Raw genomic sequence first — 23801 nt, forward strand, 5'->3', positions numbered from 1 at the left:
TCCTGTCCATTCTAAATTCTTATCTGTGCATTCGAGTCTCCAAGAAGCTGAGCAGTGGGGCATTAGCTTTGTAATCAACAATCCAACTCTGGGTCCCGTGGTACTCAGTGATGCAAGCCAAACATTCAGGAGGTCTATCAGAGATAAGCAGAGTATCACACTCATTCTTACTCTTCATTCCAAGGTAAGCCTCAAAACACCTATAGACTACTAAAAGCAATCCAGGATGCCTAAGTGAATTCCAATCTGAGCCTCTGGAGCCAGCGCGCCTCACTTGCTCATGCTGATTGTCTTGGATAACAGCAATTGTGCCCAATGATCCTCTTACAGGGTTCTTGGCTTCCAGGGTTATCGCAGCTTGTTTCTGAGCCTGTGCCACACACAGACTTCTAAGTCAAGTAAACAACTACTCTCTTCAAGGGGAGGCACAGAACCAAGTGTCACTTTCTTATCTTAGCCAATCAGCCAGCCCCGGACTGTTGTTTCCAAGTAACTCAATTCCAGTGAACCCGTCTCAGCCTTGACCCTGACGGTCAGGACAGTGTCTCTCAGACACATAGCTGACTCTGCAACCTGAAACTGGTCAAACCAGGACTGCACCATGCAGTTGTCAAAACCAAAATGCTCCAATACCCGATACCTACCTACATGGGAAGCTTTCATCTTGTGGCAAGTGTGTGATGAGTCCTTTATAAGTGAGTGACTATGATGTAACTAGTATTCAAGAAATGCCCACACATATAATTCAGATGAGAAAGGAAAGGAAAGCAAGAGAGCCCCCACAAATAGCAGAGAGCATCTCAATCTGAAATGTGGGATGGTAAGAGTGTTCCAAACAGACTTCAAATAATAATCACAGCCGATACCTGACTATGCAAAGCTCAAAGTAGGTAGTGAAGTGCAGACAGACCCAGCAGGCCTCTGCCCCATGCTGTCTTCATTGTTCCAAAGATGAGTCCCTCCTTGTCTGCAAGGTTCCTTTTTTTTTTTTTTGTCAGTCATGGGACTTGAACTCTGGGCCTGGGTGATGTCCCTGAGCTCTTCAGCTCAATGCTAGCGCTCTACCACTGGAGCCATAGCGCCACTTCCAGTTTTCTCATGGTTAACTGGATATAAGAAGTTTCATAGACTTTGGCCCAGTTTGGCTTTGAATCAAGATCCACAGATCTTAGCCTCCGGAATAGCTAGGTGTGAGCCAATGGTGCCTAACATGCAAGGTTCCTTTTAAATGTCTCTTTCTTACCACAAAAAAAAAAATGTCGGCAAGATCCCATTTCAATCAGTTAAGCCAAGCACAGTGATATGCACCTACGATTCTCTTGCTCTAGGAATATATAGGTAGGAAAACTGAAGTCCAGACTGTCTAGGCATAAATTGAAAATTCTTTTCAAACAAGTAACAAAAACAAAAATGTCTAGAAGCAAGGCTCAAGTGGCTGAGCACCTGCCCAATAAATACAAGGTCCTAAAGTTCAAACCACAGTACTACCAAAAGTAAAAACTGTAAAAATTCTACTGAAAGAACAAACCCCATACCTGAGACTACTGATGCACAACGAAAAGCACCAGCATATGCTAGTAGCACCAACATATGCTAGTGAAAAAAAATTGGGTACCAAAGGGAAAGGAAAAGCTCCTGAGGTATGAGACAAAAGCAACAAGTAACTTCAAGGGCTACCCCTGCCTTTTCAACAGCAAGTCTTATTCCAAAAGAAAACAATAAAGTACAGAAGATCCTCTAACAAAACACATTAAACCAAAGGTGTGGATTTCACACCTAACAAAACTGACTTTAAAGTATACTATGTAATAACAAACTGCTATCAACATGTAAAATTTGGGGAACATTGTTTCCATGTCCAGAAGAAGCTAACAAAGAATGAGCTTATCCTTTCAACGCCTAGGCACACTGAACCCAGAAAGCACAAGGAACTACTTTAGAGCTAAGTCTAAACATGAGTTTAAAAGGAGACAATACTCTATGCCATAAACATATGCTTTGAAAATACAGAAGTAGTTGGACTATTTTAAAACTGGGGGAGAAACAGGAAGCCATATGGAAAAGTCTGGGTTTTTAAAAACCTATTCTCAGTCATGATATTGGAGATGGCAGCATCAGAATTATTTTGAGACTGTTCTGTATGTAATCTGGTATGAAATAAATGAGTAATTACAGGCTATTTTAATTCTATCCTTGTGTTCCTGAGCTCCAGGATTCCCGGGGTAAAGATGAAAGAAGTCACACAAAATAGGTGAATTTAGAAATCATGAAATGGAAGTATGGGTGTAAAATCACAGGACATTTTATGTGAGCTCTGTCCACTGGCAGGGTCTGGAAACAACAGCCTATGTCAAGGCAATAAGCATATCCAGAACCTGGAAAGGATTCTGGAAACACTACATTCTACTAGAACACATTTGGACTTCCTAGAGAAATGGTGAAGTCCAGGTCAAGGGTGGTGGAGTACATCTTGACATTAGGAAAATCAAAGAAGCCATGAAAGACTGCGCAGACAGGGGACAGTTGTCTGCAGCTGGGCGTGAGAAGAAGTGACTGCAAATGGACACAAGGTTTCTTTTGGAGCTGATGAACATGATCCAAAACTGGATTGTGGTGATGGTTGCACAGCTCTATAAATATACCAAATATACCAAACAGCACTGAATTGCACACTCTGAATGGTAACTCTTGGTATGTAAATCACATCTCCAGAAAGCTGCAACAGAGGAGGTGGCTAAGGTGTGGCTCCAGTGGTTAGGGCCTTGGGGATAAAAAGAACTCACAACAACTTGAAAAGGCACACTGTGCTCAAAAATAGGAAAATATGACCTTCAAAATGCATCAAAAAGATCAAGTGAATGAGGCTTACAATATAAAGCCAGACACTGGTGGCTCATACCTGTAATTCCAATTACTCAGGAGGCTGAAACTGGTTATGTAGAAGTCAGTCCAGGAAGAAGACTACTAGATTCTATCTCCAAAATATTCTACCAAAAGTAGAGCTGCAGGTACGGGTCTAGTGGTAGAGTAACAGCCTAGAGTACCCAGGTTCTTAAGAACAAATCCCAGTAACATAAAAAAAAAAATTATAAAGACCCATACACTGAAATAAAGAAAATGTAACATTTAAAATAGCCACAGGAAAATAAGCAATAAGGATGTCATTTTAACCAGCCCCTAATGTCTGAGGAAAGTTCCTAGACCTACTCTTGGGTTAGAAGGAAATTATCAAGTACTAATGGGTGTTAAGGACACAGCACTCAAATGAGACATTCTTAATGTCATCACAGTCTAAAGTCATCTGAAAGGTATTCTCTTTCTCACTGTGAGTCAAGGTGATCTTATCTGTGCCCACCTACTGATGAAACCCATTTTAAATTCATCTCATATCCTACACATCTAGAAACACAGGGCTTCAAAAATGTCTACTGAGCCAGATGCCCATGGCTCATGTCCGCATCTAGCTCGTCAGGAAACTGAGAGCTAAGGATCACAAAGCCAGGCCAGGCAGGAAAATATGTTAGATTCTTTCCTTCATATAACACTTCCCCCACCCTGCCTCAACACACACCAACACACACACACACACACACACACACACACACACACACACACACACAAATTAATTTTTTTAAAAGTCTAGCGGTCGGGCACACTTTATAAGTTTATAAGCAGTTTATAATTGTCTCATACTTATAAACCTAGGAGTCTCTCAGGAAGCTAAGATCTTAGGATCAATAGTTGAAGCCAACCCTGGCAGAAAAGACCAGGAGACCCATCTTAAATGAATCACTTTTTAAAAAATGCCAGAAGTGGAGCTGTGGCTCAAATAGTAGAGCACCAGCCCTGAGTTCAAGCCCTGGGACCAGCACAAAAAAAGAGCATGAGAGTAAGTCAGACTTGGTGAGGGATTTAAAAAAAAACAAAACCCTTAACTCTCCCAGATTATGAAGAGATATTTTTTATCCATTCTCCCTTTTCTAAACAAGCTGAAAGGTTTGCTTTTCCATTAGAAGCATTTAAGCATTAACACTACAGCCTGGAGAGAGACACTTCTCCATGTCCTGGTTACAAACGCACATTTCTCTCTGTACTTAATAGCACACTTTGGGAACCTAGCAATGAGCCACCTCCGTTTTGTACCTAATGTCTCTGGAGGTTCTCAAGTAACAAGGCGCCTGTATCTAAACGCACAAATTACAGAAATAAGCATAAATGAACTCCTTATCTCAAAAAAGGCACCACATCCTGAGTTGCTGGTTCAACAACACTAGCCTGAGTTGACCTCAAAGCCCTTAAAAAAGAGAGACACAAAGAGAGAGAGAGAGCAAGAGGGCTATCAGATTACATAATATAGCCTGGCAGTAGGCAAAGAAAACTGTAAAACTCAAATGGAGGTCAATCTCACTTTCAAACATTTATCTGAAACAAATACAGAAAATGGCCTGATTTACCCAAACATGATTTGAGACCAAGGCTTTCTTTGTCCTCCAACCCCTGATTTTCACTATATTATTTGAAAGAGAAAGCAAACTTGAGCCAGGGTCGTTCCATTTTTTGGCACAGATAGTCCCAGGGGAAGACACAGTGATGCCAACACATTAAGATGAAGCTCATGCAGAAACTGAAAGGGAAATGTGTGGAAAAGGAAGACCAGGGTTGGATTCCTTTCTCCACAGTGTCTGATCCTCCTCAACCTGGAGTTTGCTGGCCCTGCTCCCCACATTCTCTGTCTCCTGTTGCTCTGTATTCTCTGCACTCTGGGTTCTCTGAGCTCCAACTTCCCAGCTTAATGCTGTGCTCAACAATATCCCCAAGGCAGGTATGCAAACAAACATGTAAACATATACAAACCTGTTAAGATGGCAAGGACTCCAGGCCCCACTCCCCATAGGTGCTTATTACCAAAGCCTATCCACCATCTCTGTGATGTCCAAGAAAAACACACCTAATTCACACGATAGAAGAGACCCCTGACTGTAAGAACCACTTCCTGGCCTCTGATTCTTAGGAACACTGAACGCAAGGAGCCTTTTCATGAACATTACTCTGAACACAAGTTTAAATGTTTAAATAAGCAGTATTAGCCAGGCACTGATGGCTCATGCCTATAATCCTAACTACTCAGGAAGCTGAGATAGGAGAATCATAGTTCAAAGCCAGCCTGGGCTAAAATGTTCATGAGACTTTTACCTCCAATTAATAATAAAAAAGCTGGAAATAGAGCTATGGCTCAATTGGCTATGTGCTGACCTTGAGCACAAAAGTTTAGGAACAGTGCCCAGGCCCTGAGTTCAAGTCTCAAGACAAGCAGAAATTAAAACATTTATAAATAAATAGGATGAGTTATCTCCTCGCCAGCCTCTGCGAAGATCAAGACTTAGAAGATAGAATTTTAAAACATCTACGTTTACTGCTCCAGAAACATCTACAAGTCAAAGTCCCCAGAACTGGCTACAGCCCAGTTGAACTATACTGAGAAACATGACAGAGCTCAAAACAGAGAACCTCATGCTTCCCTGCTAACATGTAAGGCTTCTACAATTTCTTCCAGATAAGGCACCCTAAGCCTTGGGCTTGGGCCTCTGGCTAATCTGTGATGGGAGAATGGATAATAGGAGGAAGAGGAAGGGGGCACTTCGTTTGGATTTCTCACCCAATGAGCTACAGAGAAATGTGAGACTCTATTTAAACATTACTTACTGCCTGCTGGATATCAGTCTTCACCTGTTCACTCAACATGCCCTCAAAGACAAAGGAGTCGCCAAACTTCTCAGCCTAAAAGGACGGAAGGAAACAAAAACTCAGATAAAGCTGGAATAATTTGTTTCACACATACCATTCCGTGTCCAGATGAACTTGGGTTTTCCCTAGGACTTCCCAGTGGACTCAGAAGTGACTTAAAAGCATCTGGGCTTCTTTATAAAACTGGCTAATGTCCCTCATGGAGATTATTTTAGGTCTAGTTTAGCTATTAAGACTGCTGGGAACGTGACTGTCACTGCTGGAGGAAACACATTTCCCCAAGTATTACAAATGACCAGGAAATAACAGTATTCTGTGTGTATGATAATGCTTTGTTTGTCCTTTGTCCAGCTCTCAGACTCAAGCTGAAAGAATGCCACCATTAAATGCCACCATTAACTGATGTTTGAGTTCCACTAAGGTGTTAAATGTTTTTCCTGAATCTCAAGTGGTCAGTTCAAACATCAGATGGAAATCTGTGTTTTACTAATTTAACACTGATGCCTAAAATCTTCACCCACATGCTTCAGTCATGTATGAATCTGTTCTGACAATGGAGTCCTTTGTCCTTTGGAATCTGTGACTTTACTCCTCTAGTTTTCCTCTTACATTTCATATTGTTCTTATCCATCCCCTGAAATACACAGGCTTATCCTCCTGCTGCTTCCCAGAGCTCTGCCCCTGGCTTCCTGGACTTCTCACACTTGACTGGTGAACCCCTTACACGAACTAGACAGCACATGGCAAGCTGCTTAGAACTGAGACAGCTACTCTGCAGCCCTGGAGTTTCTGATTCTGGGGGCCTATAGTGAAGCAAAAAAAAAAATCTGCATGTGTTAAAACTGCTGGTTCTAACACAGGTGCTTCAAGCAGAAATACACTGCTTGAATACTAGGCAACCTCATTCAAACTGCTTACTTTAACTATGGATCCGTAGTTCAAACAACTCTTGACTCTACCTGCAGTCAGTCCTAGCCTCGCTAGATGACACCAACTAAGTAAGTACTGGATTATTACCTCTGTCCTCATAAGAGCACCAGGCTCCTCTTACTGAATGGAAATTACTGTCTTTTCTTCACTTCTGATATTCTTTCAAAATTCCTTGGTGACACCAGCCTAAGAACCTGAGCTTTTTATTCATTTGACAAACACACATATCAAATACCTACCATGTGCCTGACTTGGGGCTAAATTAGCAAATGCACACACAGCAAACATTAAATAGGCCTGGTCCCCATCCTCAATGTACTGAAGTATGAAAAGCAGGCAAAAATCAAATCACTTGCAGAGCCTCACTGTGTGCCTCACCAACCACAGAAGTCCTGGGACTACCAGACTGCTTGGGAGTCTTTGAGGCATTGGAATACTGCCTGAGAAAGAAAAGCTACACTTCTACATTTTTCATTTAGGAAATGCATTAATTATGATGTAAGGGGAAGGAAGAGTGGTCTTATCTACATATCATGCCATCTGTTCTCTCTAGTAGCCCGAGTGGACAGCGGCCCTCTCTGGCATATTAAAACACTAACACAATAATGATTGGAACACAGGTTCTGGGATCATGCTGTCCAGATTTGATTCCCAGCCCTAACTATCTAAATGTGCAACTCTGACCAAAATACTTTTCTAATCCAGTGTGCTCTGAAAAACAGCCTGCTTCATGGGGTTGCTGTGAGACATCATCAGACAGATAGACAGATAGACAGACAGACAGACAGACAGACAGACAGACAGACAGAGACAGAGACAGAGGGAAAGTGTCAGTTCAGCAGTGTAGGCCCATAGTAAAAGTAGTTTATGTTCATCATTAAAAGCATTCTTGACAGTTCTGAAAAAGTCCTCACTTCTATCCTTAACCCCTTTACCTCTGTCAGATAGCTGGTTGCATTCACAAACTTCTCAAAGTCAGCATTGCTGACTTCATATGCATCCATGTAGAAGGCATCGATGGTGACTCTCCTTGCAGGAGCTTCCCCATCCTGCTTGATCTGAGGATCATCTGTGCCCATCATAAATACTCCAGCAGGGATGGCGACCATCTGTAGTAAAAGGGATACGAAGTCATGCTTCAAAGCCTCCAGAACTCCCAAGCTCCCCTGGCAGACCTCCTTTGGATGGTAATGGGAATCTTGTACACACACACATACACATCACAGTTACATGTTTTCACATTCCTTATATCCCAGGCTTCCTGAGAATTCAAAATAATACGGTACAAGGTCCACAGCAGATGCTCAAAACTGTTTTGATTGGTAGAATGAGTGACACCGTTAATATGAGGAATTAGGTCACGTGAATTATTCTGAAGTGTGTAGAAGTCATGAAAAAAAAATTGGCATGTGCTGACTCTGAGGCTTGAACTCAGAGCCTGGGCATCATCCCTTAGCTATTTCTGGCTTCTTGGTTGTTAATTGGAGATAAAAGTCTCAGGTACTTTCCAACTTGGAATGGCTTCAAATTGTGATCCTCACATCTGTTTCCTGAGTAGCCAGAGTTACAGGTGTGAGCCACTGGTGCCTAGCAAGAAGTCAAGAGTGTTAAATCAAACTACAAAAAAACTAGAAAAAGTGAAGACATTAGACAACAGAAGTTTAAAAATGACTATTAAGAGGATCCAAGTAGAAGAATAGATTGGGAGAGGTGGGAGAGAATAATGAAAGGGGCAACACTGATCAAGATGCACTGTATTCATTAACTGACAAGATGATACCCTTTTGTGTAACTACTTAAAGGTAATTTTTTCATTGTTTTGCATTTCCTTGAGTTCATTTCAATAAACATTATTGATTATTTTAATTAAAAGAGGACTTAAAAGTTTTCACTAAGAGTCAAGTGTGATGATGCACTCTGTAATGGAGCACTCAATAGGCGGAGGCAGAGAAGATCAAGAGTTGTACCACATACACAGAAAAAAAAAAAACAACACATGTGGCCCACACTGCGCTGGACTGCTACATTCTACCTTCTGTGGCTCACGCCCGCCCAATCATAACATTCTTTTGACAACAAAGATGTAATCAAAACCAGTTAAAATTCATCTTAGAACTTTTTCTGAAGCCACCATGAAAGACAAACTCTCTTACAACTACAGACATCACATGAAAACAGAGCCCAAACTAGAGAACTGACCCAAGATGCTGTCTGACTCTGCGGGTCTAGCTGCGTTTGAGGCCACAAACCATTCCTGAACTTCTCAAGTACAGAGTTCATGACCTTCCTCTCCCACTTTTAGTTATATTTTCTATTTGGTATTTGGACTTGTCTTGTGTATAAGACTTGTACATATAAAAAAAATCGCATATGTAACTCTTTTGTGTAGCCCTTTTTCCCTTTTCCTTCTTTTCTGCTCCTCAAATTTAAATAGAAGGCTAAAGGCTCAATGGAAAGCTGGGAAAATAGCAGTGTCTGCCATCCATAAACTGCTGCCTTCTTTATCTACACCATTCTCCTACTGCCTCCACAGAGACATCAATCATAGAATGACAGTCAACACTTCCACCAGCCCTGACACTCCTGTTCCCTCTAAGCCTGTAAAACAGGAGATACTTGCAAATCCTAGGCCAACAAGAAGTGGAGCACTGAGAGTTTACACCAATGTGAACTACACTGTGGATCCCAAGGCCGGCCTCAGCTACTCAGCCAGACCCAGTCGCAGAAACACAAAGAGGATGGCACTTGTATCCCATTCTAGAACCTTAAGGGGGATAAAGTATTATAAGTGAGAAATGCACCCATCACTACTGGCTCATGCCTGTAATCTTAGCTAATCAGGAGACTGCTATCTGAGGATCACAGTTTGAAGCCAGCCCAGGCAGAAACTTGGAGACTCTTATCTCCAATTAACCATGCAAACATCAGAAGTGGCACTGTGGTTCAAGTGATAGAGCACTAGCCTTGAGCAGAGGCTCAGGGACAGCACCTGGGACGAATGTTAGTACTGGAGAGGCGCCTAAAAAAATTATGAGACAAACAAATGTGTATATATTCATTTGGGAAAGTGGAGTGGGAAAATGAAGGATCTGGTGCACTAGGCTTACAAGAAAGAATACAGTTTAGGAGTCAGAAGACGAACAGGCAAGACCTGGCAGGAAGAACGCGAAGTACCACTTGTTATCACCGTTTTTATTTACATCAAGGCACTGTCCCCAAGGGATGCAGACGAATCAAAACTCACAAAGCAGCAATAGTTGGCTTAATGCTTCTTTTGCTCCTGTACCAAGCATGGCAGGAAAAATCGACACAGCCCTGCCTTCCGCTGGAACAGAGCAAGGGGTAAGTACCGGAGACATGAGGCCCAGGGTCCCCATTTCTGCACAGGGGGTTGCACCCCCAAACGGTCTGCATTAAAATGTTCAGCTCCGCATCAGGAGGAGGGGCGCAGAGAGGAGGAAGCAGAGGTGGGGAGGAGACAAGGGGCCGTGCAATGGAAATCTAGCGCTTAGCACTGCAAGAAGCCCCGGAGCAAGCCGATCCTCGGGCGGGGGTGGAGGTTAATGGGGGGGGGGGGAGGCAGGGGGTCCCCACCCCGGCCACACCCGACCCGCGCGTGCGGAACTGGGGGTGCGGCCACCCCGAGGCCCCGCCCGCCCCCCGAGGCGCCGCGCGCGGGCCCACCTTGGTGGGCGCGGACGAGCCGGCGCCCGGACCCAGCGGGGCGTTCGCTTCCCGTGAGTACCGGGGCGCGGCCGCCGGGCTGCCGCGGGCGCCGGGCCGCTGGGGCGCCCCACAGCCGCAGGAGTCCGCGAGCGCCGCCGCGTGCGTCCCGGGTTCGGGTTCTTCGCTCCCCGCCGCTGCGCACGCCAGCAAGAAGAGCGGCAGGAAGAAGACGCCGCACAGCCGGGCTGGGAATCCCTTGGAGTTCGGTAGCGCGGGCGCAGCCATGTTGTTCCGTGAGTCATGTGACCGGCCCGGTCACGTGGCACCCCGCCCTTCTTAAAGGGGGGGGGGGAAAAACGTGTGCGGAGACCCGTGCGTGCTTACGTCAGCGCGTAGCGGAGACACCCGGGGCGCCCGGCTGGGATCTGTGGGGCGGAGAAGCACCGCGTTTTTGCAGAAGACCTCGGTGCAGCCTTACCAGGACGGCGCCTCTCGGGGTGTCGAGAGAACAGTATGGACGGGAAGGAGTCAGGTTGCATGCTCTCCGGGAAGAACATCCTTTTCCTCCCAGACATCATTTATTCTTCATCACTACCAGTGAGGAAGTAGAAAAATCTGAATGGGCCACGCCTAGGTAAAGAAACCTGTGTTGGGAATTAAAAGTACAGCTTAGCAATCCACTGTGTACAAGTTAGGAAATGGATCTAGACAGCCTCTCACGTCCATTGCCATTCAGATCCTTCTGCATTGGTTCCTTCCGCCCAGCGAAGACCGTACTGAAGGTGCTTCAATCTGTTCACAAGACTGCAAGCCTGGCAACCATGGCGTGAGTAAGGTACAGAGCAGGGAAAGCAGATCAGAAACGTAACAGAACACCAGATGATGTAGCACCTAATGAACTTTCACTCTACACAAAAGCTGCTACTGTTTTGAAAACACTTGACACTCTTGATCCTCAGCGTAGTTCATTCTCCTGCTAACTTAAGAGATTCCTTTCCTGACCCATAGTCCCCAAACAAAGAGAATCCAAAGTGTCTTGATGGCAACCATATAGCTTGTAGGTCAACATGACCTTTCCTGAATGGATAAAAAAGAGAGTAATCTCCTGTGCACCATGACTTTCACTTCTACAGACCCCCCCAAAAATTACAGAGATAGGGAAAGCAAAGTCTCCAGTGAGTCAGCTATGGGCTCCTAAAACTATATTTCCTTCCTGGGGACAGAGTAATATGAAGAATTCTCTGGTTAAATTCCTTATAAATGACCCCATTCTTGGGAAGGATCCCCTCCTCCTTAGTTGTAAAGTGGTTTAATAAACTTTTGTGTGTCTGCTGGAAGCTTGATCCTTAATAAGGCAAACTTTAAGCAGTGAGATCTTTAAGAGACAGGGCCTGGTCTAAGGCTAGCGCTCTCTCAATTAAGCTAGCTATAGCACCACTTCTGGTTTTTGCATGGTTAATTGGAGATAAGAGTCTCATGGGCACTTTTCTGCCCGCACTGGCTTTGAACTGTGATCCTCAGATCCCAGTCTCACACTGAGAAACAGGAAGGCAAACTTCTGGAATCATCTCCCAGACAATCTTCATAGCTTCCTAATTATAAGTGTGATGCCTTTGAGCATAGAAAACATAGCAAGATAAAGTTGATTCCAACTTCAGTGTTCATCAGAGATACCTGGAAAGTCAATTAAAATGCAGATTGCCACGCATTTGCCCCCACTCCTGAACTTCTGATTCAGTAGATCTGAGGTTTTGCCTGGCAATTTACATTTCTAATAATGTTGTAGGGAATGCTGCCTTTGCAGCTTGAGAGCTGTGGGCATAGTAAAAAAAAAAAAAAAAAAAAACACTTAGGAATGCTACATCCAGTTGAACCATCTTTGATAACCTACTTAAAATTTGGAATCCTTAAACTTTCTTCATCTATCAAATTGGTTCAACAAAAAGCTATCTCTTGCTGGCACCAATAACTCACCTGCACTCCTAGCTACTCAGGAGGGCTGAGAACTGAAGATCTTGGTTCAAAGCCAGCTAAGGCAGAAAAGTCCAAGAGATTTTCATCTCCAATTAACTTCCAAAAGCCAGAACTGAAGCTGTGGCTCAGGTGGTAGAGAACTGAGCAGCATCAAGACCCTGAGATCAAGCTCCAGGACCTGTCCACAGTACACACACACACACACACACACACACACACACACACACACACACACACAATTTCATCTCTTAGGACCATATTGAGAATTAGACTGGATGATCAATGCAATGCCCTGGAATACATAAAGACCTTAATATCTAGTTTCCATAATGTGTCTATTATTGGTATTTGTGATTAGTGACATTATTAAGTATAGCAAACTTATCAGGGCTCAGAGCTACATTCATAAACAAGCCAATAGGAGACAATAAATTTGTCTTACAAACTGCACTTCCCCCTGCAAGCCAGAACATCTTTCCCTGGCTTATTAATTTACCTTCTTTCCTCAAGAGAATGGCAAAGTGCACCCGCAAAACAGAATGAAGAGGAAGTAGAAAGTTTTCAAGTTATTTTGTGAGAAATTATCTAACAATAGAAAGAGGAAAGTCATTTGGGTGTGAGGCCATGTTATAGAAATGAATAGATGTAAACTGGGCCAAGAGCAAATTAATCTGAACATAAGAGCAGCAAAAAGAACTGTGCCATGCTCTCTCCTTTGGGAAATCTAACAAGAAAGTAAGGGGTTGAATCTTTTCTTTTTCCTTCCTGTTCTAGAATACTTGATATTATCATCATGCAAACCTAAAGGAAAAAGGCACCTCTGGGCAGACTTGATTTTCTTTCCACTATGAAAAAAAATGTTCTCTGGATCACTGCGACAGAATAGAGGAGGTCAATGGGAAATAGGGGTGTTCCTGTGATTTCCCATGGAAGCTTTGGCTGATAAAATTGGCCATATTGGTGGACACGCTAGTAACTCAGAGGAATTATACTCTATTATAATAAATAGTGAGTTTATTATAAAATAACAAAGTTGATGTAGTGAAACAATTAGCATTAGAATTTAACCATAGCCAGGCACTAGTGGCTCATGTCTATAATCCTAGCTACTCACGAGGCTGAGATCAGAGGGTAAGGGTTCAAAGCCAGCCTATTCAAAACAGCCAGTGAGACTATTATCTCCAATAAACTAAAAAACAGCCAGAAGTGGTGCTGTGACTCAAATGGTAGAGCATTAGCCTTGAAAGGGAGAGCACCCTTCAAGCCCCAGGACCAGTTACAAAACAAAAACAAAAACAAAAACTAGCCAGGCATTAGTGGCTCATGCCTATAATCTTAACTACTCAGTGGGCTGAAAACTGAGGATCATGGTTCAAAGTCAGTTCAGGCAAGAATGTTCGTGAGTGTTATACCAAAAAGCTAGAAGTGGAACTGTGATTCAAGAGGTAGGGTGTCAGAAGTGAGCAAAGAAGTGAGCGCATGAGGCTTTGAGTTCAAGCCCAAGTACTGGCGCGTGTGTGCGCACATTCACACACACACCCAGGCACGCACGCACACATACACACTATTATTGAGCTTCTTAGGAGACTCGTTAGGGAAATTTGCTGACTTACTGGTTTAGACTGCAGTTATCTGAGAGTGTGAGACTGTAGCCTACGCCTGAGGTTGGTCAGTAAGCTTGACTTGGGTTACCTCTTCATCCCTGCATAGTTTCTACTGGGCTGTGAGGTCTGGAAAGGTCACTGGAAGCTTTCTATGTTAGTGTTTTGCACTTCATCAGCAAAGGAAGGCATTGTCTAGATGACTACAATTTCTGGAATTCTCACTATTAAGTATGCTTTCATAAAACTCTTTTTAAGTCCCTGATTATCACATACAGAGATGCAAATCAAAACCACAATGAGATGTCATGTCATCTCAATATAGAATGACTTATTTAAAAAAAAAAAAGCTTCCATACTTGGGCTGGCCTCATATCAAGAGCCTCAAATTCCAGTTTCCTGAGTAGCTAAGATTCGATGAGCCACAAGTACCAGGCACTACAAAGACCAGATCCATAGTAACACTACTCTGTGCCTAGAGCAGAAACAAGGGAAGGATCTAATCAAAAGACCTAGAATAATTTAGAAGACATCCTAATACCTGTTTTGGCATTCTAAAATCCACCAAATCTTCTTTATTATTGTGCCATAGAGATGTTAATATTTACAAAAAGGCATGTCCCTAGAAGGGTGCCCCGTTCTCTGGCTTTCTGACTAGAAGGTTTCTGTACTTCCCGAACAGGATTCTTTGTACAGGTTATTGAAGTCTATGAGTTTTTCCACATATACTATTTCCCCATTCTATTGTCCTTAAGATTTTCTTTGTTTTCCGTGTATTTTAAATGAGATAAACACACAACATAAGATCCACAATTGCTGCAATTAAATCACTTAAGAGATATGGACATAGCACCTGTACCCCTCTGGTTTCAAAACATTGTTTCAAAATAGGTTAATGTTTTAAGGCATTTCTTTTTCCATTATCTTTTTAGCATTGGTGTCTTTTCCCTTGTGGTATGCTCTGAAAATAAGTTAAGCAGGGGAGAAATAAAGGCTAATTTAATCTGAGAACCTAGTTTCTAATATTGATTTGGGGTCAGGATATGCACATTCTTTTTTTTTAAATAGCAAAAATGACAGTTATACAAAACTTTTCTCATGGCAACCTTTCACTCTACTTCTCTAACCAAAACCAGATGAACTTAAACATTTTGCTTTTTCTGAAGGCCAAATAATTGTTCAACATCCCACAAGTTAAAAATAATGAGCAAATTCTTACCAGACTCCTTCCTAAGGAAAGACCAAATATATTTACTTGTTACTACATGGAAATCTTTTCATTTAGCCCTATTACAGTGTCTTCTTCCTGGTTTAGAAAACAGTGCTTATGTGAGATACTGGTGGCTCTGTAATCCTAGCTGCTCAGGAGGCTGAGATCTGAGGATGGTGGTATGAAGCCAGCTGGAGCAGGACAGTCTCTGAGATTCTAATCTCTCCAATTAACCAGTAAAAAATCTAGAAGTGAAAGTGAGGCTCAAATGGTAGATCGTGTAGCCTTGAGCAGAACAATCCAAGAGAGAGGCCTTGAGTTCTAGCCCACTACCAATATACCCACAAAAATTTAAAACTAAAACTAAAATAGTGCATTCAGAACCTTAGAAAGACTTGGCTTTTCCTCTCAGTGGGATTCTTTTGGAAAGAATAAGTGTCTCCTTCTAAATATCTTTATTTATTCTTGATGATAACTGTACCATATGCTTGTTTAAGTTTTGTTTCCCTAATGAACATTTATCTTTACAGATTGCTCATTTGCTTCAAGGGGTAGCAAATGCTTTTTAAGGTATTTCAGATGGTAAATCAGACCTATGCTGCCTTGAAAATAGATTTACTATTTACCTCCTCTTCTATGTCTTCCTCCTAAAAGGTAGACCTTTGAAAGCAGTGGGGGCTTGTTTGGGAGAAGGCTTGGGTGGAGAAGACTACTCAAAGAAATGTCTTTTTTTACTTGCTGTATTATATTCGAAATAACTCAGGTTTGAACTCAGGACCACTACCACTTTAGCTGTTCCACATTCCTTTTTTCTTCTTGTTCTTCTTCTTTGCTTAAATTTTTGGATAAAAGTCTTGATTTTTGCGCAGAGCCAGCCTTGTACCGTGATGTTTCTACTGATATTCCTGCATAGCTGAGATTACAGCTATCCATCACCATTACAGGGCTTGCTTGGTGAAATGGATTGTCTCATAAACTCTTTTTACTCAGGCTGACCTCAAATGGTGATCCTCTTGATTAAACTCCGCCTCTTGATTAGTAGAAGCCACCATACCAGGCCACAAAAGACCATTTTGATCATCTGTACCTTTAATGGGGAAATTCTGTAGTGTGAACAGTCAAGTCTTTGGGTGGAAGTGAAGAAAGTCAAAGGACCTGATCTCATCGTGGCTGTTTTCTGGTCAGAGTGACCCAGTCTCCAGTGTCTTACTAGAAAAAGCAGAAGGGCATGGCCTGAAGTATCAGCTGATGACCTCAGCCTATAACTTATAATTTACGGAGTCTTTCCATTGTCCTCAATGTCCAGCGAGTACCTGGTAGAGAGGTAACTGTCCATGAATGCCAGCTGAACCTGAGAGCCAGCACTTAATTACCTGAAGGGTCCCTCCCATCTCCTAAATTCTGCTTCCCTGAGCTGATCTTACCTAAAAACATACTGCTGCATGAGGAACAGATCTTAAACCCTTCATGGAGGTTGAACTTTCAATATAAGTTAGCCAGATCCTAAAACTATGACTTGGGAAAAACACTTAAAAGTCTGGGAACAAAATAAACTGGAAACAAAAGGAAGTAGTTAATTAGATCGAATCTGGGTACACCCACCAGGGTTGGAGGTGAAAAAAAATCCATGTCTCACTTAATTGGTAACTGAATTAAGTAGAATTCTCTGCATGGGTTAATGGCTGAGTCTACTGATTATTAAGAAGCCCACAAAAATTCTCGTTTCCATTACTTTTTCCTCATGCATAATTCCTTTTGCTTTTCTGCTTGACTTGCAAAGACCCTAAGAAGGATATATAACTTGGTGACTATGAAATAAATAAAGTTGCTAGGTTATAAATTACCTTGTTTGGGATTTTACCCCAAAAGCTCATTGTAGGGTTCCCCCCCCCAAGAATTCATTGATACTACTTTCAAAGGTAAAAAAAAAACACAAATGGGAAACTCAAAAAAGTACATAGAAATTTCTATAAATATCACAAGATTTTACATAGTTTTTGAATAAGATTGAAAAATATATGTTATGCAATTGTGGATACTCTTAGAGTCATAATAGTTGTTATCCAGGAAGGGCTGAGCGAGTAATAAGTACCCAGTACTCAGTACTGACCTTGGAACAAGGACAGATGCACAAATACAGGGCTGTCTCTGTCTTCAAAGAAGAGACCAGAAATAACAATGTGTCTAATGAGCTTTGGGATGTTGGTATAAGAAACTGCAAGAACTGACACTACTGTTTTAAATGTGCATATTATGTTCAACAAGTAACCAAATTTTTTTTTTGCCAGTCCTGGGCTTGAGCTCAGGGCCTGAGCACTATCCTTGGACTTTCTCAAGGCTAGATCTCTACCACTTGAGCCTCAGCACCACTTCTGGCTTTTTTCTATGTATGTGGTACCGAGGAATCGAACCCAGGTCTTCATGCATGTTAGGCAAGCACTTTAACCACTAGGCCAAACTCCCGGCCCCCCAATTTTTTTTTTTATAAAACTCTCCAAAAGTACTGTGACTATTCCTCCACCATAGGGTACCAGTGACCAAAAATTTAGTAGCTATCTCCTTATTGATATTATTTTATAATCAATGACAGTCAATCACACCAAGTAAAGTTGTCCACCCATAGATCAAACTTCTCTGCTATGGGGCTTGGACATTGTCTTGCCACTGAAGAAGATCTCAGAAAAGCTATGAATTAAAGCACTGTCCGGTGATGGGATTTTATGCTGGGAGAAAATTGAGAATACTACAATCTCAATATTGGTTTGGAGCTGAGGACGGTATTAGGATGCATCAACCTTTCCTGTATGATGACACCATTTTAATATCACATAGTTGAACTGATCTGCCTCTAAAGCCATTGATCAGTGTTGTGTTGGAAAGGCAAGGATTTGCCGCATCCCTCTCCAAATATGAACACACGTACAACTAAATCTGGACATGAAGGGTGCTGGTGGCTATCTAGCACACTTTTGTGATCCCTGCTTTCTCCAGCATATCTTGGTATCTTAATCAGGATAGCACTGGGGGGTCTTCTAGGCAGATGAAGTCCAATGCTGTTTTTAGCTGTGTTCTGCTGCCGCAAACATTTTCTATTTGTAGGACTTCCCTGGGGGTAACTGGATGTGCTAGTCTTGGACTGTCTTCAGATGTCTGCTCAGTCTGTGATACTATCCTGACTTTGCAAAGCCCTCTTGACTTCTAGCCTGGGCATTTCAAGGACAAAGCCTTAAGTGGCAATTTTCACGGCTGGTCATCGTCTTGAAGTATGACCTTCGGAACCAGATTCTCAGTTCTCTAGATCAGTGCTGCCCAATAGAATATACTATGAGCCATATACATAATTTTAATTGCCTACTAGCATATGTCACAGGTAAAATGAAGCAAGCAAACTCAATCAAGTATTTTATTTAATCCAACATATTATGACACAGTATCATTTCAACATGTAACCAATTATTGAGATAGTTTACTATTGCTATTTGTATCAATCATTTGAAATTCAATGTACATTTTATGTCCACTTCTCAGATAGAAGTAGCCATGTCTAGCTGGGCACTGGTGGCTTATGCCTGTAATCATAGCTACTCAAGAGGCTGAGATCTAAGGATTGAGGTTCAAAGCCAGCCTGGGCACAAAAATCCATGAGACTCTTATCTCCAATTAACCACTAGAAAACCAGAAGTGGAGCTGTGGTTCAAGTGGTAGAGCGATAGCTTTGAGCTGAAGAGATCAGGGACAGCACCCAGGCCCAGAGTTCAAGCCTCATGACTCACCAAAAAAAAAAAAAGTAGCCACATCTTAAGTGATTAAAGGGCCTGTGGCTATTCTATTGAAAATTCAGGACCAAAAATTTCCCAAGAGAAAATAATAAAGAAAATGCAGTTTTCCCTGTCCCCCACTGCTAATGGAGAATGGTTGTTAAAGTGACTTAATTTTCCCCGATGTGCATTTATCCATTGTACATCCTAGAGGATCTCTTTTCATCATGGCCAATTAGAAAAATCACTCTCTAGTGTACTGGCAGCTCCCAAACTTATGAAATGCTGAATAGTATGATCTGCACTGACAAGGAAAGAAAATAGGGGTGTGAAATTGGCAAGTTCAAAAAAATATTGCCATCTTGCCAACCACACACATGACATACCTTCTGTAAAAGTGATTGGCTTTTGTACATGCATGGAAATTTACAGATGGAGAAAGAAGCCTTTCTGGGTCCAGGGAAAAGAATACATGTATATACAAGACACATTTCCTTCTCTTCATGAAATCTGTGGACATTAGAAGAGAATGTTGGATAAATCAGTATAGGGGATGATGAGTCCTGTGTGTGAACTGTGAGGTGAGATTTGCTCATCACCAGCTCTCAGATGTGACCAGGATTTTTTTAAGGAAATCCAGGTGACAACTGTGTTGTATTTCTGAGCCAGAAATAATTATTCTTTATGATTGATCACTCTGTTACCATGGATAAAGTCAAAGGACATTTGTATATGGAACAACTTGATTTCATGGGAAGATAGACGGGGACAAAAGAGAGATAGGGATTCTGCTCGCTATGGCAAGACAGGTAATCTTTCCTGATGCACAAGAGTGAATGTAAGAAACCCACAGGTTGCCAGCTTCAGAGGTCTTTTTTTAAAATTGTTTTCCATTGTGGAACTAGTTTAAATGCCTGCATGAGCAAGTAAATACAATGCATATGTTTATGTTGGGGAAGTTGTAGACAGTAGTGAAAGTCAAGGGTTCAGGCATCAAGCAGTGTAGCCATACCTGTGTGTGTGTCTTCAGGGACCGGACTTTACCTATCTGTGTCTGATTTCTCACATTAAAAAAATGGTTCATTAATGGGATTTGATGATGTGATATACATGAAGAGGTTTAGGACAATGCCTGGCATATGACACATATCCATAGTTTAGATACTAGTGATTTATGTCAGTGAGAGTTATTAGCTATGGTACTTTCCTAACTTGTTCCTAAAGTTTCATAAGACTCTTGTATCCAGCAATCGGGATAGAAACTAGGCAAATTCTAGTATGTGTTTTCTTTCTCTAAGATGGTAAAAGTGGGGCACAGAGACAAAAAGAACTTGTCTCAGGGCTCTGAGGCTGTTCCTAAAACGAGGAGAAAGGTCTGTGACAGGTGTCCCCCCAAGATAAGAGGGATGGGACACACACACACACACACACACACACACACACACACACACACAGACTGGAATTTCCACATGCTCTTGAGAAGTTAGCAGTTAGCAATTCTTGGAGCCCTCACTTGGGCACCTGTCAAACACACCTAGAGTTGGTAAAACTCAAAGGCATGATGGATGAAGCAGTGGGTGTGGGCTCGTTAAAAAAAAAAAATCAGTTTATGCGTTGTCCTGATTATTGTTGTTATCAGCAATAACATCTTTCGTGGCAGATCTTATGGGGCAGCAAGCCAACACCTTGCTCCCAGATGCTGCCACGCTCATGGGCACCCAGTGTACACTCAGGAGAGTGTGGAATGAATACACGTCCTCCCAGGCAGGGAGAGAAGCCGGCTGACTTTGCCTCTGAGTTAAATCTTTTCTTCACTCTCCAAGCCCGCCCCGTCCATCCCCCGGGGGTGACTGAAGTGAGTTGGAAACCCACCTCGCCCCTGGCTGGATAGATTGGCAGGGCGCCTTGTCTGGCAGCAGTCCGCATCTCTGGGGCTGGCCTCTCTCCCAGCCCCTTGTTTTTCTGGTCTGCGGTATATTTACTTTAAGCATTAACAGCTTCCAGGAGCACTGGGGCTGCTGCAAAGAAGCAGGGTTGGCATCCAGGGTCCAGGGTTTGATGGCAGCTCTGATGGGTCACACAGCACAGTCCCTCCACGGTGGGGGGGAGAAGATGGCGCTTCTCTCTCTCTCTCTCTCTTGGCCAGCCAGGCATCCAAAGAAGGGCGGGGTTCGGGTGGGGACGGAGAGAAGTTCCCTCCGGCCAGGCGCCCGTCCGCGCTGCGCCCGCCCGCGCCCAGCCCGCGCCCAGCCGGGCAGAGCGCACGGGGGACCGACGACCTCGCCGCCCGCCGGCAGCCCCCGGACCGACCGCAGAACCCTGGCGGCTGTGGTGCCCCGGATTTCTGACATTCTTGGCGGGTGTGTGTGTGCGTGTGAGTGGAGGGAGGACGACAGCTCGGAAGATCTCCCCGAAGCCTGGCGCCCGTGGCGCACACCTGAGATCCTCCATGCTCAGGAAGCGGAGATCGGAGATACCCGGTTCGAAGCCAGCCCGGGGCAGGGGAGTCCAGGAGAGTCCCATTAACCACCACACAGCCGGAAGTGGAGCTGGGTGTGGCTCCAGCGCCGCCCTCGAGCCCCGAGGCTCAGGGACCAGCGCCCAGGCCCCGAGTTCAAGCCCCGGGGACCCACGTGAAAACACATGACAAAACTTTCCAGAGCGGCAGTCTCTTACCGGGAAACCTTAGTGACACCCGGATGCCAGGGAAGGAACGACAGGGAAGAATTTCCAAAGCGTTCGGGGCGCTCGGAAGAGGTGACAGCGGGTCCCAGGTCCCCAGAAGGGTGCGTGCGTTCCCCCCAAGGCAGGCTCGTGGCCCCGCCCCCTCGCTAAGGAAGCCACGCCCCCTGCCCTCGGTTTCCCCCCCCCCCCGCGTGCGTCTATTTAGAGTCCAGCCCGGATTTGCCGAGGGATTCTGGGATTTGTAGTATTTCTGAACCGCCTCAGGCATTGGCCGGATTCGCGATTCGGACTACATTTCCCAAGGAGCCGTCTTGCCTATATAAGCCGCTGGGCTGCCACTTTCCAAGTGCAGTAACCATGTGGACGCTGTGCTGAGGTGCTCCCTCAATCCTGCAGGGGTGGGTGGAGAGGAGGAGGAGGAGGAGGTGGAGGAGGAGAAGGAGGAGGCGGCGGCGGAGGAGGTGGCAGCGGCAGCCCGGGGAGGAGAGCGCGAGCGCATGCCGGAGGAGGTGTGGGTGTTTCGCTTCCATCCTAACGGAACGGGCTCTCGGACTTGGCGGACATGGGACTCCCCGGCGGCTGTTGAAGCCCGCGTCTCGTCCTGCGCCCCCAGACCCGCGCGGCTCCCCGGGGCACCAAGGTAACGGCGGGGCGCAGAAGTTTGTGCCTGTGTGTGTTTTCTTTTCTTTTGCACAACTCTGGGCGGTTCTTTTTTCTTGGAAGATTTGCATGCACTTGGAATGCATTTGGGGGGTTCTTTCTCTGCTGGTCATTTTGGAGGGGGATGTCTGATTTCCCAGAATGTCACAGCAAATCCAAGGATCTTGGATTGTGGTGCTGATTGACTTGGAGGGCTCCACACTCAGTCCCGGCATGGCCAGTCTCCTAAGTCAGAAGCAAGCTTCTCTCTCCTGGAAATAGTTTTGTTTTTTTCTTTTAAATTTATTATGATGATTATTAATTTTATTTTGGAGGGGTGTCAGATGTGAGTCTGCTCTGGGGAAACAATCTTTCTAAAAATGTATCCCCTCCTGCTGGCTGCGTGGTTTGGGAAGTATAGACTGTGTTTGCATGGGGTGGGGGAAGCCGGTGCGAGGAGGGTTAAAAAAAAAAAAATAAGACAGAAACGGAAGAAAGCTGGGGAACGGGGTGACGGAAGGGGAGAAGTGTGGACGAAGATGGGGAGCCCCAGAGCATCCGGGAGGCTGAGACTTATGGCCTCCCCCAGGGGAGCACAAAGGGGGCAAGAAAGGAGCACTTGGGGATCTCTACCAAGTGGGTGCTTGCCAGTTTTCATTGGCCCTGGAAATAAGTCAGCCATAACTACCTGGAATCTTGTCCCAAGGGGTCCCAACCAGCTTGCTAGCCAAGTTAGGAGAGCATTATGTATGCTGGGGTAGGGTGTGTGTATAGGGGGGCTCTGTGAGGAAGGAGACAATAACAAATCCTGGAATTTGGAGCCTTTTTCTTTTCTTTTTTTTTCCAAAGTGAGAGACCCTTGGCATGGTCTCACATTCTTTTTTTTTTTTTTTTTTTTTGATACCTATTTAGGTTGCTGACCATAGAAGTGCAGGATTCCAATCTCTGACTGGGCAGTGTTTTGGCAGCAGAGGGCCTGACCCGGGTCAGGTGAGTATGTAAAACCTGTGTGTTGTCGTTAATAAATGAGTGTTGGCCTTTAAAGTCTACTTAAAGTCCTCATTTGAATAAACAGCAGGGGAAGCGTAGAAAGAATATTTAAAAAAAAAAAAAGTCATTGCCATTCCTGAGGGTTTTAAATAGCAGAAACAGCCTGGACAGTTTCTTTTGATAGTAGCTCACAATTAATGAGACGGAGAAAGGTGTGTGTGTGTGTGTGTGTGTGTGTGTGAGTGTGTGAGTGTGAAAGGGGAGTGAACCCCATTAAATGGAGCTGTAAAAGGATTGTCCCTTGGTGGCCTGAGGAGTGTGCTGATGATTTTTAACTCTGAAGAATACAGTACTTTGCACTCGCCTAGATAAGAAAGCAAACACAAAATACCTCCCTCTTTCAAAAATAGTCACTTTATTTTCTTCCCATGAACCCAGGGCCTTGGATTGCAAGAAATGAAAGTGCTTGCTGGCAACGAATGAGAACTTTAAAAAAGGGAAGTTAGTTCTCCAAGCATAATAAGATAGCAGCAGCATCTGAGCCTTGAGTAAAGCCACCTGAACAAATGGCAAGGGATCTCATGTGTACCTATTGTTTTGGTG

The 23801-nt window shown here is 43.9% G+C and overlaps 2 protein-coding genes across 3 annotated transcripts in view; one reads left to right on the forward strand and one right to left on the reverse strand.

Moving 5' to 3' along the window:
* Nucleotides 1-10657, reverse strand: part of Sumf1 (sulfatase modifying factor 1) — a 51653-nt gene extending 40996 nt beyond the window's left edge. For both annotated transcript variants that reach the window (XM_090323851.1, XM_090323852.1), the window contains exons 1-3: nt 10360-10657; nt 7611-7784; nt 5704-5778 (exon numbers count right to left, since the gene is read on the reverse strand). In XM_090323851.1, the coding sequence (XP_090179977.1) occupies nt 5704-5778; nt 7611-7784; nt 10360-10626 (516 nt within the window). In that variant the 5' untranslated portion in view covers nt 10627-10657. The remainder of the gene's footprint in view (nt 1-5703; nt 5779-7610; nt 7785-10359) is intronic.
* An 11391-nt stretch (nt 10658-22048) lies between these two features.
* Nucleotides 22049-23801, forward strand: part of Itpr1 (inositol 1,4,5-trisphosphate receptor type 1) — a 275564-nt gene continuing 273811 nt past the window's right edge. The window contains exons 1-2 of the mRNA XM_090323963.1: nt 22049-22209; nt 23121-23198. The gene's annotated coding sequence lies outside the window, so the exon portion shown is untranslated. The remainder of the gene's footprint in view (nt 22210-23120; nt 23199-23801) is intronic.

Source organism: Megascapheus bottae, chromosome 33, assembly GCF_031878675.1.
Source record: "Megascapheus bottae isolate mThoBot1 chromosome 33, mThoBot2.hap1, whole genome shotgun sequence".
In the NCBI taxonomy this organism is placed as follows: Eukaryota; Metazoa; Chordata; class Mammalia; order Rodentia; family Geomyidae; genus Megascapheus; species Megascapheus bottae.